Source organism: Platalea leucorodia (assembly GCF_965183815.1).
Source record: "Platalea leucorodia genome assembly, chromosome: W".
NCBI classification, from domain to species: Eukaryota; Metazoa; Chordata; class Aves; order Pelecaniformes; family Threskiornithidae; genus Platalea; species Platalea leucorodia.
This window is the reverse complement of record NC_138859.1, coordinates 15,409,056-15,427,455: the sequence shown is the minus strand read 5'-3', so window position 1 is coordinate 15,427,455 and position 18,400 is coordinate 15,409,056. Positions and strand designations below refer to the sequence as shown.

The window sequence follows — 18,400 nt, the reverse complement described above, 5'->3', positions numbered from 1 at the left end:
AATCCACATTTCATGCAAACATTACTGTATTGAGAATCATGCAGGCTTTTAAATGAGATCTGTGGAGTGGAATTCATGTCAATGGTTTGTTCCTGTCTCTTGACTGAAACTCTGTGTAGATAATTTCTGATGGTTTTGAGTACATGACCCCTCACTTAGACTTGGAGATGCACCATGATCTAATTTTTAGTTCTTAGCTATATTTTTGACAGGACTTGAAATCAACAACGTTCTATTCAAGTTCTATTATATGCATTTTTGAAGCAAATTTTTGTAAGACATTTTAGTATTTTTATACCTTCATGTTATTAAAAAAAAAAAAGTGAGGCCATCTTCTGAAGAGACAGAAATTAATGTTCTTTAGTAGGGCTGTCATCTCAGAAGAAAGCAAGTTGCCTTCTGAAGGGCCCCTGTACACATGTTCAGATAGCCTGTGAGCTGCCCGTTCCACTCCTGCTCACGGGTGGGATTGGCCAAACCTGTAATGAGCATCAGGCAGCCACTGGAATTCCCTGTAAAGCAGCTCCATTCGCAGAGTTGCCAAATACCCAGATTTTACCAGACCTGGCCAGGTTTCAAGAAGTTTGTCAGTTGCTTGGATCAGAGCATAGCCTAGATGGTTGGAAGTTTTTGTATGCCTGGCTTGAAACAGCTGCAGCTTGGCTCACGTGGAAGCAGAACCCAGTGCCCCACTTCCGCGTGACGAATGTTGTGGCTGCTCCTTGCACTCCTCTTATCTGAGCTGGCGGGGAGCATGAGGGAAGCATGCCTCTCATGGGTCAGGCTAGAACCAGGCTTTCTGTGGCTGGAGGGGACAGGTCTAAGGCTGTAGTTGTTTTTCAGATTTATATCTACATAATGGGCTGCAGTTGGTTTATGTTTTTCAAAGACTTATGCAACCAAATGAGCTATACATGTAGATTTTAATTACACCAACTGGCTGCTACTGGCTTAAAAAAGTACTCCAATCTAGGAAGGGAAAGGGAACAGACAGCTAAAACAGAGCAACATGCAAACATTGGACTTCTTTAATTTTTTTTAGCTTCAAAATGAAGTCTCAGGCAATAGAATATGCTGGTGGCTGCTTGTTTATCATCTGGTTTATATATCACTCTGCATTTTCTGCTATCCGCTTTACAGGTGCATTCTGTGTTAGGAAAATACTAACTGGAAAATGTAGGAAAGCTCTGAAGTTGGCCGTTCCTGCACGTGTCTATGTTCCAGTCCCTACTCTTCTGCAGAAATGCAGAGTCTTAAAAGCTTTAGTATAGTTATTCTGAAATGCTAAATAAAAATATATTGCCATAATCATTTAAAGAGTTTCTAAAACAAATGTTAAAAGGTCATCTTAACCAGTAGTCTCTGAAGAATGTGCTACTAGTAGATTAATTGCTGTAAGTACATATTATTGCATTCGGTTTGTAATTCCCCTATGAAGTAAGAGAAGTTCACTTTATACAGTTTAATAAAAAATCCAAATAGTTCTGTTGCTTCAAATCTGAAAAGATCTGAAGTATAATAAGTGTAAAAGTCACAGAAACTTCAAACACCACATATAATCCTGAGCTATATTTTGTCGACATCCCTAATGTCACATAAGGAGATCCATGCTCTTTGGTTCTTAAGCACTGTATGCAGTTCTTAAGCCTTGCTGGATTTTTATGCAACAAAAATATTTTCTTACATTAACTTTTACCCAGTTGTTCTCAGCCTTTCCAGCCTTTTCCTGGCCTCTTGTTATGCTAACATGCTTTGGGATTTCCTTGCTCTAATTTCATGACTTTTCATGTACTAAGGTGGTTATTAGCTTTTGCTGGCCCATAGGCAGCAATACCAAGTGGGTTGTGTTGGAGGACGGAGGCTGAGGGAGACACTAGTCATTGCTCTCATTGTTGGGCTTAATTTTAACTTTGAACTCTATTCTGGCCTTGCAAGAAAGTGCAGCAGATTGGTAGATGGTTTTACCTAACTCAGGGAGGAAGTTACATTGATCTGGACATATCCATGGCATCCTCAGGGATTTCACCCTATGCTAAAAAGATGTTTTGCCAGAAGGTATATATATTGAGAAGCTAACTTTGCACCTCTTTGGGCTTTAGATGTGGGATGTGTTTTTTAAAGAAACGATCAGAAGGAAGCTTCCCCACTCCTCTGCCTTCTTCCATCCCTCTGAACTTGGCTGTAGAGGCACAGGTGACTGCTCTCATTTCTAGGCTCTTTAAGCTTTTCAAGACTTAAGTGTTTTTTCTACTTTGCCTGTTTTCCTACCCTACAAAACCAAAAATAAAAGTAGCATTTCAAAACTTCATACTTTCTGTCAACACCTAGGAGTGCCCTGAAGCTCACCCTTGGGAGAATATCTGTTGTAATTTGCTGATGTTAGTTACTGAGGGGCTTTAAAAATAGATGCTCTGCAGGAAACTTCACATGATAAATTTAAATTGTAAGCACTTATGTTTACAATTAATGGTACATGGAAGAAAAGTCTATACGTTTCAGACTTGAAGTGGGAGTTTGTGGTAATAGAGTTTGCCAAAGAAAACTGTGTATGAAAATGGAACTACTGGAACACAACCTAAGAATGAAAAGTATAAAGCTTCTGGGGATCCTAGAAATCTCTCTGAAGAGCAGCTGGGTGGATATTTTTGCTGAGTCTGAAGGCTAAAATTAGGAGTCTGTAGCTTGCCAGCTCCTGTGTTGCATGATGCAATTGCTTCTTTCCTATTAAGAAAACAGCTGTTCAGCAGGCTTGCCTTTTATTAATGTCCTATACCTCGAGGTGTGTATGATTGAAACAAGACTCCTTATGCTATGGGGCAAAGCTGGAAACTTTATATGAAAACTGCATTGTATTGTTTTTTTGTTTTGTGTGGGGTTTTTTTGAAAGCTGTTTCATAATATATGCTAACACAGAAGCAGCATGTAGGGTTTTTGCTAGAGGGTTTTGTGCGTATTGGGGAAGGGCAGATGCCATCTCATGTTTAAATAGAAGATAGGAGAACACAGGCTGTGTGCATTGCTTCACTTTGCAGTGGCTGGTGCTAAGGGGGAGAGAGGGGAAAAAATCTCCCACAGTTCCTAGTAAATCCATACCTGCCTATATCAACTTTCTTAAAATCTTAACCTGCTTGTACTCCAGAAGATTTTATAGTATCATAGAATCATAGAATACCAGGTTGGAAGGGACCTCAAGGATCATCTGGTCCAACCTTTCTAGCACAATCTAGACAAGATGGCCCAGCACCCTGTCCAGCTGAGCCTTAAACGTGTTCAGCGTAGCGGAGTCAACCACCTCCCTGGGGAGATTATGCCAATGATTGACTGTTCTCATTGTGAAAAATTTTCCTCTTGTGTCCAATCGGAATCTCCCTGGGAGTAACTTGTACCCGTTACCCCTTGTCCTCACCATGTGACTCCTTGTAAAAAGGGAGTCTCCATCTTCTTTGTAGCTCCCCTTTAAGTACTGGTACACGGTGATGAGATCACCTCTAAGCCTCCTTTTCTCAAGGCTGAACAAACCCAGCTCTCTCAGCCTATCCTCATACGGCAGGCTTCCCAGACCCTTGATCATCTTGGTGGCCCTTCTCTGGACCCCCTCCAGCCTGTCCACATCTTTTTTTGTATAACGGGGACCAGAACTGTACACAGTATTCCAGGTGTGGCCTGACAAGTGCTGAGTAGAGTGGGATAATGACTTCTTTATCTCCGCTGGTGATGCCCTTGTTGATGCAACCCAGCATCCTATTGGCCTTCTTGGCCGCAGCAGCACACTGTTCACTCATGTTGAGCTTCCTGTCCACCAGGACCCCCAGGTCCCTTTCCACGGAGCTGCTCTCCAGCCAGGTGGATCCCAGTCTGTGCTGCACTCCCAGATTATGTTTTCCCAGGTGCAAGACCTTACACTTGTCTTTGTTAAACTTCATAAGGTTCTTGTTAGCCCACTCTTCCAGCCTATCCCGATCTTCCTGCAGGGTGGCTCTCCCTTCCAGAGTGTCTACTTCCCCACTCAATTTGGTGTCATCTGCGAACTTCATCAGGCTACACTTGATCCCGTTATCCAGATCGCTTATGAAGATATTGAATAGCGTTGGGCCCAATATCAATCCCTGGGGGACCCTACTTGTGATGGGTTGCCAGTTTGAAAAAGAGCCATTTACCACCACCCTTTGGGTGCGGCCCGCCAGCCAATTCCTCACCCACTGCACAGACCTCTTGTTGAGGCCATAATGCATCAGTTTCTCTAGGAGGAGGCCATGGGCAACCGTATCGAAGACCTTGGAGAAGTCCAGGTAGACAACGTCCACTGCTTGCCCCATGTCAACCGAGCAGGTCACTCTATCATAGAAGGCCACCAGATTTGTCAGGCACGATCTGCCCTTGGTGAAGCTGTGTTGGCTTTTCCCAATCACGTGCTTCATTTGACTTGTGATGGCCCCCAGGAGGATTCACTCCATAACTTTCCCGGGGATTGAAGTAAGAGCGATGGGCCTATAATTACCCGGATCCTCCCTTGAGCCCTTCTTGTAGATAGGGGTAACATTCGCCTTCCTCCAGTCCTCTGGGACATCCCCCGATCTCCACGACTTCTCGAAGATTATAGAGAATGGCCCTGCAATGACTTCAGCCAGCTCTCTCAACACCCTCGGGTGGATGGCGTCAGGGCCCATTGATTTGTAGGGGTCAAGCTCCTGTAATAATTCACATACTAACTCCTCCTTCACTGATGGTGGGTCTATGTTTGGATCCTCCTGGATTTTCATTCCCAGTGCCTGGGATCCAACAGTGTTGGTAAAGACAGAGGTGAAGAAAGTGTTGAGAACCTCTGCCTTTTCAGCATTGTTGGTGACTGATTCACCTCTCCTGTTTAACAGTGGGCCTATGTTTTCCTTCTGTTTCTGCTTGCAATTTACATACCTGAAGAACCCTTTCTTGTTATTTTTGCCATCTCTGGCCAGTTCCAATTCAAGCTGAGCTTTTGCTTTTCTAGCTGCATCTCTGCACACTCTGGCAATGCCCTTGTAGTTCTCAATGGATAATCTTCCACTTCTCCATCTCTGGTACGCATCTCTTTTGGTTTTAAGCAGACCCAGGAGCTCGTGGCTGAGCCAAGGGGGCCTCTTGCTCCGCTTCCTTCCCTTTCTTTTATAGGGGATAAACTGGTTTTGTGCTTCCAAGAGAGCATTCTTGAAGAACTCCCAGCACTCGCTGGCTCCTTTATCCTCCATGGAAGCTTCCCACAGAATCCCTCCCAACTGAGCTCTGAGCGAGCTGAAGTTTGCTCTTCTAAAATCTAGAACCCTTGTCTTGTTGCTAACCTTCAGCATGCTCAGCCGGATCCCGAACTCCACAATATTGTGATCACTGCAGCCAAGGTTGTTACTGACCGAGATATTACAAAGCAGGTTTTCTTGGTTTGTGAATTGCAAGTCCAGCAGTGCCTCCTTCCTGCTTGGCACATCTAACATTTGTAAGAGGAAACAGTACTCTACGCATTCCAGGAACTTGATAGATGACATGCAAGCTGCTGTATTGTTCTTCCAGCAAATGTCTGAGTAGTTGAAGTCACCCATGAGAACCAGGTTCTGTTGACCAGAAGCTTGCCTTAGTGTCCCAAATATTGCTTCATCGGCTTTATCGTCGTGGTTTGGAGGTCGGTAGCAGATGCCCACTGTAAGGTCCCGCTTGGAGACGACCCCTCTGATTTTAACCCAGAGGCATTCGATAGAGCATTTACAATCACTGTAGTTGACTTCGATACATTCGAGGTTTTCCTTAATATAGAGTGCGACTCTTCCACCTCTTCTTCCCTGCTTGTCTTTGCGAAACAGCCTATAACCGTCCATCGCGATTCCCCAGTCATGTGAGTTGTCCCACCATGTCTCAGTTACTCCTATGATATCATAACCTTCTGACTGGGCACGGAGCTCCAGTCACTGTGTGCATTTGTATACATACACTTGAGGTGGTTGCTCTTCTGGTACACATCTTGGGAGACAGCTAAGGAACATTTGTCGTCGCTCTGGTTGGCCTGACTTACTCCCCAGTTGGATGTGATGGCATGTGCATTTCTGTTTTGGACCCCAGCCCCCAAGTCCTTCAGTTTAAAGCCCGCCTCACCAAGTTAGCCAGCCTGTTGCTGAAGATTCCCTTGCCCCTTCTAGACAGGTGGATTCCATCCCTCCCTAGCATGTTATAATCATCAAAGAATGCCTCATTGTCATAAAAGCCAAAACCCTCACGACGGCACCAGCCACGTAGCCAGGAGTTGATATGCATTATGCGCCTATTTCTGGCTACCCCCTTCCCTCGAACTGGCAAAATGGAAGAAAAGGTAACTTGGGCACCAATGTTTTTCACTTGCACCCCCAGGGCTTGAAAGTCTTCCTTGATTTTACCCAGGTTTCGGCTTTCAGTGTCGTTCATGCCTACGTGAAATAGTAACAACGGATAGTAGTCTGTTTTCTTGATGAGTTGTGGCACCCTCTCGGCCACGTCTTGAACCTTAGCTCCCGGAAGGCAGCATACCTCTCGTGACTCCCTGTCAGGTCAGCAGATGGGTGCCTCAGTACCCTTCAACAGAGAGTCACCCACTACGAGTACTCGTCGTTTCTTTTTACGGTGTCCACTGTGTGTTGCTGGTACAGTTTCCCCTTGCAGGGGGCTTTGCAGGCCTTGCTCATGGGTGTCCTCAGCTGTTAAGGCTTCATATCTGTTTCTGATTGTGATGGTGGAGGGTGCAGGTTGATGTGGAGTCCTGCTTTTGTGAGTCATCAGGGTCCAAGGTGCCTCATTCTCGGTGGTGTCCACCACAGGAACATGGCTCTGAAGCCACCTATCTCTCTCTGTCTCGGCTCCTCTAATACTGCGCAGCCTTTTAACTGTTTCCTGCAGTTCGGCCACCTGACGTAACAGATCATTGACCTGTGCGCACCTTATGCAGGTACTTACCTCTTCATCAGGAGAAGAGTTTGGGCACGTGCTACAACCTACCGCCTGTACTGATGTTTCCTTTCTTACCAGATCCATCTGGGTGGATGCGTCAGATGTCTCAGGGCCTTTCTCTGTAGGAACAGTGGTTTTGGCCCTGAGGCAAGTGCCCACCATTTTGCCAGAGGCCTAGAGCACTTCCCTGGGCTGTGGACCTACAGGCGGGTTGCAGAGCCCTGCCTGCACGAACTGCCGTGCAAAAGTCTATGTCAGCTTAAACTGCTCTGAGTTGATGCTGTCGTGGTCCTGTTCCTTCCTTTGCACTGACAGGATGCGTACACCTGTGACTGTGTGATGAAACAGTGGAAAGCAGCATGGGTTTTCAACTGTTTTTGTTCCCTGTATCAGCTCACCAACCATGCAGGTACCTACCTACATGTGCTGGTGCAAGGAAGAAGCAGAACCAGGCAGGTGCTGGTCATAGAAACATAATCCTTGCTGGAACAGAGAGTTACTATTTTGCTGAGAGCCCTGTCTGGGTTGGCAGAGGAAGGCAGAAAACACCTCCAGTTTCAGGACCATTCTGGGCCTTTCCTAGTCTTTAAATCTGAAGGTGATTATTTTTCTATGTATTAGATTCAGGATGTGTCAAAAATTTTGTTTTGTGTAAAAGGCTTACTTTCATCACTGTTTTTATGCTGATAAAATCCCAAACCATTCACAGAAAAGTAAACTGTATTCTTCTCTAATTACTGGTCATCGTGCTACATGTGAGAGGAGACCACACTGGACTTCCTCCTGAGTGACTGCAGGCACTTCATGCACAGAATATGCTGCTCTAGTGGTACTCATGGTCCTTTCTCCTCCAGGTCAGGTCTCTGGCATGCTCTAGCACTTCTGCCACTTAGTTGCCACTGTGGTGGAAAACAATCAAAAGCCAGATATATATTTATTTTTGATGTTGTTATTGAAGTGGGAATTGAAGCTTTGATGGATAATATTGTCTATGAATATCACTATAGACACTGTAAGCTAGATGCTGCCTCTGAAACATGTAAAAGCTCAAATCAGTGGAGAAAATCAGCCAGATTATCACTGGGTCTCTTCCTGACTGAGATAGCTGACGAATCACTTGCCTGTCTGATCTGGTAGCAGCGAACCTTGAATATCTTCCATTTCTATATTTGTTTAGTCAGCATTACAAAGACTCCAAACAGCTCTGTATCTTTATTTTATCAATCATCTTGTTTGTTTGTGTGAGGGTATTGGTCAGTCGGGAAACTAAATCATCAAACTGTTGGCAGACAAGTCAGACTTTTTGAAAGTCGACAAAGAGTTGACATACATTAGAAAATGAAGAAGTATGATCTGCTTTGGGGAGGGATGTTTTTACTCAAAATAAACCTTGACAATGAGTGTATGTGAGTTCATAGTGTATTTCAAACATTCTTGCACTTAAAATATTTTCAGAGCACTCAGATTAAAATGGAGAGAATAATAGTATTGTATGCTTGCATATATGTTTGACTTTGTTCCATGTTTGTCATAATATTGTATTTGCTATTTTGTATTCACTTAGCATCCATAATTCAGCCATGTTCTTCATTTGATTTTGATTTTGGTAAATACAGTGTCAAACTACTTTCAGGCCCTGGAGAAATTCTGAGTTACAGAGAATGCTAATTCTGCCCTGAAAAAAATCTCTGGAGCGTGACCTTGCTAAACACAGATGGAGCCCCCTGACAGGGTGTAATTTTTCTGCTCTTTTTATTTTGTTTTTCTTTTTGCAAAAGAATATTTCCTAGTTAGAAAGCGACTGTCTTAAATTAAGACTTTTTTTTTTTTTTTTAATTTTATTTTATCATGTTCCACTCTACTTTTGTGGTATTTTCCCTAGATATATGGGCCACCCAGTTGTTTTAAGCCAGCTGTCAAAATAACATTCAGTAAGAGGACTGTGCTCAGTTTTGCAGGATGTAGCTATGTAAATGGTTAAGTAGAGAACCTGGATTTGGCAGACCCGTGTCCTATTACTAACATCACCTCAGCAAGCTCAATTAGCTCCATTTTTACAAGTCTAACCTCTAAAGGTGGATTAATCCTGTTCTTCTACCTGTGGGGAAATTATTTGTAAAGAAATGCTTTATGTGAGCTAAGTAGTAAGAATTACAGCACTTTTCTATTTAAGTTAGTCTGTCTGGTATTTAAATAATTTCAGGAAACACTCATTCTTAGCCTCTTAGCAAAGACCAGCTTTATGTGAACTCTTGTGCTCTGTCTGTCAGGCACCGATTAAAGAAATCTCTATTCCCTTGCTAGCTTGACTTTAAAACAAAAATGCAGAAAAGGTCCTTTGCCCTGAATGAGGGATGGGCTTGTTTAGGACAGTTTTAAGTGCTTCACCAGTTGACATCTCCAATCTGTAAGAAATCTGCTCTTTAAAATAGTTCAGGGATGTCATATACAGCTGTCCACTCTGTTCAGTCACCAAGCATTCATAAAAAGCATCTCTCAGTGCATCTGAAAAATGTTATTTGAGTAACATTTCTGGTCATAAAAATTATACCTGATGGGACTTTGAGGTGATAATCTTGCAACTGTTCTCCAGTTAACCCCGTATCTGATGAAATTTTGCTGTGTGTTCCCTCTTACTCACAAGGCTGTTTACTTGTCGTGGTTTAACCCCAGTCAGCAACTAAGCACCACACAGATGCTCACTCACCCTCCCCACGCGCATGGTGGGATGGGGGAGAGAATCAGAAAAAAAAAAGTAAAAACCGCGGGTTGAGATAAAGACAGTTTAATAGGACAGCAGAGGAAGAGGAAATAATAATAATAATGATAAAAGAATATACAAAACAAGTGATGCACAATGCAATTGCTCACCACCCAACGACCGATGCCCAGCCTGTCCCCGAGCAGCGATCGCTGCCCCCCAGCCAACTCCCCCCAGTTTATATACTGAGCGTGACATCATATGGTATGGAATAGTCCTTTGGCCAGTCTGGATCAGCTGTCCTGGCTGGGCCCCCTCCCAGCTTCTTGTGCACCTGGCAGAGCATGGGAAGCTGAAAAGTCCTTGACTAGTGTAAACTCTGCTCAGCAAGAACCAAAATATCAGTGTGTTATCAACATTATTGTCATACTAAATCCAAACCACAGCACTATACCAGCTACTAGGAAGAAAGTTAACTCTATCCCAGCCGAAACCAGGACATTACTCCAACCAGGCTTTGTGTTCTTCCTGAAGAACTTCATTTTTTCTTTAATCTTGTTAAGGATTGAGTAGTTACTGGACCTCTACATTTCCAGTAGGAAAAAGCAGTGTCAACTAACTGATGTTTATCAGCTGCTATAGAGGTGGGTCTCAAATGCTGACTTGCTTCATTTCTGGATGCAGTGAGAAAACCACTTGGAAGGGTAGCTGCTCCTCTGACTCACTGACAAGTCTGGAGACAATAATAAAAGACCATCCCGCCCCTCAGGAAGAGTAATGTTTTACAGCAATAAAAGAAATCTATCTCAAATTTTTGTCCCAAAAGCAGGGTTCTTTTACCCGGTGTGCAAAAAAGCCAAATAACGCACAGAGTTGAGATATTGATTTATTCCATGTCTGCGCAGAGATGGTTACTAGGTGGTAACTCCACAAAGCTAGCACACCTTGATTAATGTACAGTGCCATTTTATACATTCTGAGTAGCTGTTATCAGTGTTTTTACAATTCTGTTTATTCATCCTTGCTTCTATTGGTTCTCGCAAGCCTCGTCTCCTACTTAAAGGTACAGTGTGTTTTAAATTTACAGAGCATGCTCAGTGGGTAGGGGTCTTTGCTTGGGCCGGGGGCTTTATTGCTGGAGGTGTGGGTTTTACTATGTTAATTAGAATAGTTCACTCATGGTTCAAGTGATTCTCACTTCGGCTTTATTAGTGGCTCATGCTTATCTTGGTATTTCCTTGTTTGACTGTCTTACAGCGTCCTCCTTAGATAATTTAATCCTTGTGTTGTAACTAACTTTCCAGCTCCGTGACTGGGAGACTCCTCTTTATCAGTCTTTTGTTTCTTCTTCAAGGTTCGACCGTTCCTGATTAGAAGTTTCTCATTAAATCACTTCTAACAATTCCAGGGTCAGCTTGCCCTGTAGTCCCTGGCAATAGTTAACTTCAAATGGTACACTAATGACAAAATCAGTTCAGGCTGGGGTATCAAGATGCAGCTATAAGTGGTTACAACAGGCTTATCTTTTGTGAAGGGAAAATTAACTATGTTAGAATGGGATTTTAGTATGAGTGAGAGTCTAACCCTCAGTGTGGCCCTTGCTCCAAATCAAGCCTTACGTGTTTTTTTGTTTGTTTTGTTTGCCTAAGTCATTGCACAACCAGGAAGTGGGAAGAAAAGTTTTTTTGCTTTCATATAAAGGGAGGTTTATTTGTGAAAGATGTAAGTAAAATGCACCACTGCTTCCAGATGGTGAGAACTCCAGTGTTTAGAAACCTGCTGCTTTTGCCTCAAATATTTTGGGAAAGTTTATGTAGCTTGTGAAGAATTATTCTGTACTGAAATTAATGTCTACAGGCTTCTTTGTTTCAAGAGCCTCCCTTGCTACACAGGAGCCCTCAGTATCTACTACTAAAGGGTTTTTTTGTTTAAAAAAAACAAAGGAAAAAAAAGTAGGGGCTATTAAATTTTAAATCAGTTAGAATTACTCCTCAAGGGTTAGTTTTTGCCCAGTGCTCTGTAAATACTCTGACTTAAATATGACTATAATAGGTTCATCCTAGTCTGGAGTCATTCTCCTCTTTCTCATGAGCAGGGCTGATTTCCTGGTGAGCGAGTTCAGTTTACTAAACCAGCAGCTAATTAGCCATGTCCCCCCTCCCCCCCTCCCCCCCAATTGCTTCTAGATTATTAAGAAAAAACATCTCACTACAGGATTATGTGAGAGATGGTAGCAGTACAAGGACGTGGGGAGGGGACCCACAGCAAGCAATTGGGATGGATCTGTAGCAGTCCAATGCTGTTTGGCTTTGGTCACTGTATAAAATGACTGTGAGTTAAACCTTATCATCTTCTCTTTTCACGGGACTCTCCAGATAGCTTCTCTATTTTTGCTCTCATTAGATCTTTACATCCTTCATACATGTTCTCTCATCTTTCACACCACCTGTGCTGCTTGCAGATGATGTTTCTTTCATCCCATCAATTTGGGAGAAGAAATATTTTTAACCAGGCCTTTCTTACTTGAAAATATTTTCAGCTGCATGAAACGAAGCATCTGCGTGTGTGATGATTTGTTGAGAACTGCCATGGGAATTGTTTGTGTTGGTGGGACTGATGTGTTCATAGGTGCGTAGCCTGAAAGGGGTTAAGTTTTTCATCTCTCTCTGATGCTTTCTTTGCAGTCTGATTTTACCTAAATAAAACTGCTTTTGCACTTGTGTGTTCATGTTGCATTTGGCACCATCCTACACAGTCTGTCCGTAAAACCTCAGTGTCCCAGATTTAGCCAAGTTATTATTATTCAGTTATTTATTATTCTTATGAATATTGTCAAATGTAAGTGAGCCAAGTGCATGCTTCACAGCCTTCCTAATATTTAAGTGACTTTGATTGTATTGTGTCTACACAAATGTATCTGAATGTATTTTAGTATTTGCTGGTACGTTGCCCTGGCTAAATTAGAGGTGTTGGAATTTGTCAGACTTCTTTTGCACCCCTCCCCCAGCCATTTTCCCAGAGCCTGAGAAACCTCCTCTTCTAAAGAAGAATGTTTACACAACTTTGCATTGGTCACCAAATACATGAAGTTTTGATTTTGAATGACTAGAGAACAGCCAACAGCAGTGCTTTTTATGCTCTTGGAAGTGAACTCTTCGGTTTGTTTATGGCAGTAATAAGCATGAGGATGAGCACACAGGATATTTTTATATTTGCAGAGAATGGTTCAAAGCTTAAGCGCTGCCTGTCTGCCATTTGCAATCAGCAGCAGCCAATGTGGAAGGACTCCTTATAGGAAGTGAGGTAGTTGCTGTACTTGATATAGGACTCCGTTCCAGGAGCTCTCCTGTTTTGATTAATTCTCTGCCCTTTGCCAGATCTTGTCTGTAGGTTTTTTTCTCTGCTGGATTTTCAAGAAGGCTGCAAAGAAAAGTATACAGCTTAGAGAAACACAGTGTTGCAGTTCACATACTTTGTGCCAGAAATATCTGTTTCATTCTTAGTTTCCCTGGTTAGCAGGTTGAGCTTTCAGTGTTAGCTTTAACATTTAAAGGAAGCAGTTGTTCAAAATATAAACTTTTAAATACAGTAGTTGGTGTGGCTATGTGATTTGTAACATTCCCTTTAGATTCCAGGGGAAAAAAAACCCTTAACACAGGGGTGCATGATGTTAAAAATTAACATCTCCTTTATAAGATATTAGAAAACATCCCAGGAATACTGGCTTCAGTTTGGGGCATGTTCATGAAAGTCACAACTTTTCACATGCAATTTAATAGTAATTGGAAGTGTTGGTCTTGAATTTGTTTTTTACATTACTCCCACTGGAAAACAGCTCTGTATATCAAGCTGATATTAGTAGGACCCACGGGGAAGCAGTATGTCTGTCTGTACTGTGACTATATCTTGAGACTCGCCTACGTTGGCATGATATGCATCAAGAGGATATAAACTTCTCTGTTTTCAGAAGATTTTCCTTCGGTTTTGCTTCTCAGCAAAATTAAGTTAGCAGCATATGTATAGGACTGCTGTGAATCTTGAGGTGCTAAGGATGTCAAAGATGAACCTTCAGCTGTAAAAAGGCTTGAATTCAGTGTAACTTCTTTGGTTTGTTCTGTAATTATATCTTTGGTAATTGATGCTGTTAAGTGCATCCTGCCATGGTGTGGTTGGTAACCTCTGCAATTTCCCACTGTTCAAACAAGCAGATGCTTGAGGTGAAAAGTAAAACCAAAAGTTGAAAAAAATACATCTCTAGCATAGTCTAACAAATATCCAGTAGCTTTGATTTCTCCAGGTGATATTCACAAACACTGAGGGTTTTTTTTTCCTCTCTACAGAGAAGAAAGATGGGCTCTGTAAAGGACAGTTCAGAAGCAGAACTTGATTTAGTTTAATTTAGGAACTAAATCACCTTTTAGAGGAACTAAATTTTGTCCACTGAGAGGAGGAAATCAGGATACGACTAAAGCAAAGTCAGTCATTGTGAATGTTTTCTTCATTAATTCCCCAAACCCAGGCATTCTGTGGGGATATATTACATCACTAGGGACATTAGTTTAGAAATTGTGTAGGACTAGATGTACATAAGGTATACAGCATGGGTTAATGAGACAGCAGCCTGTGTAAAAGTATGACTACAAAAGCTTTTCGATGTGCCTTTTCACTTTGAGAGCTATTATCTTCTTGGGAAGCAGTGGAGGGATGCCAAAAGATCTAAGGACAGAGAGGGGAGAACTTGCCAGTACTTGGTTTGTGAATGAAAGAGAAAGGAGGTCTTAATAAAAGTGACATATAAATGCTCTCTTCCAGTTTTCACCTGGCAGCCACGAAAGGGCATGCAGAGTGCCTCAGAATCATGGTGACACATGGTGCAGATGTGACAGCCCAAGATGGTGCAGGTATGCCTCTGTGAACCTACAAATGTAACATAATACTCTCAATTTGCCTATATAGTTCTTGATGCGCAGCGTGCAACCACAGATTTGACAACACTGCTTTTCCCTCCCACACCTCCCCCCCTCCCTGTGTAGGAAAAGCAGTTGTAACATTTGCAGGTGTAGGCATACTTGCTTTTCTGCACATAGAATTCAGATTCTAAAGCTCTTGAAAACTTTTGCCCTAATACTATAAATGTCAGCATTTATAGTGGACTCCACTTGCAAAATAGTTGCTCGATTTTTTTTTTTAAATCCCCCTCCCCCGACTCTTTTCGTTAACTTCATTTGAGGCTTTGCATAGGTTAAATCAAGATCTTCAGTGTTGTTTTTATGTGTATCCAAGCTATTAACTCCATTAACTGTACAGGAGTTGCAGTAAGACATTTCCTCAGGATGACATAGTAAAAAGAGCTGATACAGGCCAAAACAGAGCTGAGAGCTATTAAATATGCTGTTTCAGCCCTCAGAAGTCCTATGCCTTAATTACTACTCTACTAGGAGAATGATGGAAGCTGAATTTGAAACTGGCAAACTCTTCTTAATAGATTTCAGTTGACATATCTGTGGAATCTGTGCCCAGCATTTTCTCTGGCTAGCAGTCACCTGAATGAGCTGTCAGCGTTCTGTCTCTTCAGTAATGATCTGTAAATGGTGGGCTCACAGGGTCTGTTTTGGCCACCAATTGCAGCCTGAGGGAATTTCTGTCATACATGGAAATGATTTGCCTTTATAAGGAAGTGTCTGTGATACTGGAAGAAGCATTCAGATTATACATAATGATAAGTGAATATATGTACCTGATACAGGCTACTATTCAGAATTCATACTTCATCTTGCCTCAGGATTTATTAGTTGTTTGGATAATAAGAGGTTGTCTGCTCTCACCTGAGAGTGTTGATTCAGTATTCCTTAGGAAAAGCCTTGTCTGTAATAGTCATGTTATTTACAGTGAGATTCTACTGTCACAAGTGGCTCTGCTGTCTGTATTGAGTACTAAATCTTGGCTCCTTCTTTCTTCCTTACATGGATAATTTATTCTTTTGCTGTCTTGGCCTCTTTAATTTTTCAGATGCTTTGTAAGATGAAACTAGAGGAGAGACTGCAATCTTTGATCATAAATCCATAGTCAGTAAATCACTGTATTGCATAACTAAATATGAGCTCACAGATGCTAAGTAAACTAACAGAAAAGGGAGTCTGTGAGATGCAAACCTAAGTAGGCATGTGTTCTGAATCCTCTTCTGAATGCACTCCGTGGATGATACCAATTTGTTGTAGTGGTAGCTGGTGAATTTAGCTGGTTTTGCTCTTAGCACTGGGTTCCTTTTTCATTGCCAAATGGCAGAAATCATGAAGACACTTGACAGACATCTCTCTGCAAGGGAGGCTGAGTAATACAGAAAAATTGTTTTTTAAGAAACAAAGCAGAACTGTGCAATCAGACTTACTTCTGCCAAGGTATATAGTCTGACACAATGTTTGTGTCATTCCTATATATGAAGCTAGACATTAAGATTATTCTGTTATCTGCCTGAACTCTTCCATGACAAAGGCAAGATTTTGAATTATCCATTTTGTTCCTATCACAACACGTGAAAAGTAAGGATAGAGAAAATAAAATAAAAACCTGCATCAAGCAGAATATATTTACGACAGACTGTTATTCAGGCAGGTAACAGGCTGTGACCCTGTGGAAAGCCCACACTGGAGCAGGCTCCTGGCAGGACTTATGACCCCATGGGGGACCCATGCTGGACCAGTCCGTTCCTGAAGGACTGCACCCCGTGGAAGGGACCCACGCTGGAGTGGTTCTTGAAGGACTGTAGCCCGTGGGAGGGACCCCATGCTGGAGCAGGGGAAGAGCATGAGGATTCTCCATGGGCTGCTGTTCCCATCAAGAAAATCTGCTCCAGTGTGGGTGTGGTGAGTTGACTCAGGCTGGATGCCAGGTGCCCACCAAAGCTGCTGTATCACTCCCCCTTCTCAGCTGGACAGGGGAGAGAAAAATATAACAAAAGGCTCATGGGTCAAGATAAGGACAGGGAGATCACTCAGCAGTTACTGTCACGGGCAAAACAGACTCGACTTGGGGAAAAATTAATTTAATTTATTACCAATCAAATCAGAGTAGGATAATGAGAAAATAAAACCAAATCTTAAAACACCTTCCCCCCACCCCTCCCTTCTTCCCGGGCACAACTTCACTCCCGATTTTCTCTACCTCCTCCCCCCAAGCAGCGCAGGGGAATGGGGAACGGGGGTTGCGGTCAGTTCATCACATGTTGTTTCTGCCGCTCCTTCCTCCTCAGGGGGAAGACTCCTCACACTCTTCCCCTGCTCCAGTGTGGGGTCACACCCACGGGAGACAGTCCTCCATGAACTTCTCCAACATGAGTCCTTCCCACGGGCTACAGTTCTTCATGAACTGATCCAGTGCAGGTACCTTCCATGGGGTACAGTCCTTCAGGAACAGACTGCTCCAGCGTGGGTCCCCCACGGGGTCACAATTCCTGCCAGCGAACGTGCCCCAGCATGGTCTCCTCTCCACGGGATCACAGGTCCTACCAGGCACTTGCTCCAGCGCAGGCTTCCCATGGGGTCACAGTCTCCTTCAGGCATCCACCTGCTCCAGCATGGGGTCCTCCATGGGCTGCAGGTGGATATCTGCTCCACCGTGGACCTCCATGGGCTGCAGGGGGACAGCCTGCCTCACCATGGTCTTCACCACGGGCTGCAGGGGAATCTCTGCTCTGGCGCCTGGAGCACCTCCTCCCCCTCCTTCTTCACTGATCCTTGGTGTCTGCGGAGTTGTTTCTCTCACATATTCTCACTCCTCTCTTCGGCTGAAGTTACCATTGCTCAGTTTTGGGGTTTTTTCCCCCCTTCTTAAATATGTTATCACTGAGGTGCTACCACCATTGCTGATTGGCTCAGCCTTGGCCAGCGGCGGGTCTGTCTTGGAGCTGGCGGGTATTGGCTCTGTCGGACATGGGGGAAGCTTCTGGCATCTTCTCACAGAGGCCACCCTTGTAGACCCCCTGTCTAAAAAACCTTGCCATGCAAACCCAATACATCTGTGCTTTGGAGTGATTGAATACTTAATTTGTTTTGCTTTTATTCTTTTAGGTCACAGTGCTTTACATCTTGCAGCAAAGAACAGCCACCCTGATTGCATTAAGAGGTTACTTCAGGTAAAGTAAAAATGAAATTAATTTTGATTTTTGAAGTTTTTCTTTTGTTCCTTTAGATTGCTTCCACTAGATATTGACGCATTTCCTGCTAATAATCCACATCACACTCCTATACTGTTGTCCTGTCTCCTTGCAATTAAGAGAGGTGCTTGAGTTTAAAGACCTTTTAGGCACTGTGAATGGATGATAGAAAATAGTGTGGTATCTTCCCTGAGTGGTCCACAAATAGGGTTTTCCCTGTGCAGCTGATCTGACATAGCAGTGTTGAGTTTCAAGCAGGTTGCAGCTTCTGTCTAACTTCCTGTCTTTTGGCTGCGTGGTTGGATGGCTTGGAAGTAGATGGGTTAAGAGGTATAGGGGAAAAGAATTTTTCACTTGTGGTGGGATTTTGATATTGTTCTACTGGAATGCTTTCTGTCTGTGCAACTTAAAGAATCTGTTGTTGACCATAGAAATGTCTGTCAAGTTTAGAGTCAAAGGGAGAAGAAACCAAAGTAGTATAGATGCTAAAATATGGAAATACTCAAATCCTCAGTGAAATGAGGCAAAGTATAGTGAGGGGTTAGAAAGGGAGTAGAAAGAATGGGGAAAGAAAATAAGAACAAAAGTGAAGATGAAGAGAAGAT

The 18,400-nt window shown here is 43.0% G+C and overlaps 1 protein-coding gene across 1 annotated transcript in view; it reads left to right on the top strand.

Moving 5' to 3' along the window:
- LOC309601640 (ankycorbin-like) overlaps positions 1-18,400 on the top strand; it is a gene marked incomplete at its 3' end in the record, with an annotated part of 92,845 nt that overhangs the window by 52,250 nt on the left and 22,195 nt on the right. The window contains exons 4-5 of the mRNA XM_082334796.1: positions 14,456-14,544; positions 17,710-17,774. Of these exons, the coding sequence (XP_082190922.1) occupies positions 14,456-14,544; positions 17,710-17,774 (154 nt within the window). The remainder of the gene's footprint in view (positions 1-14,455; positions 14,545-17,709; positions 17,775-18,400) is intronic.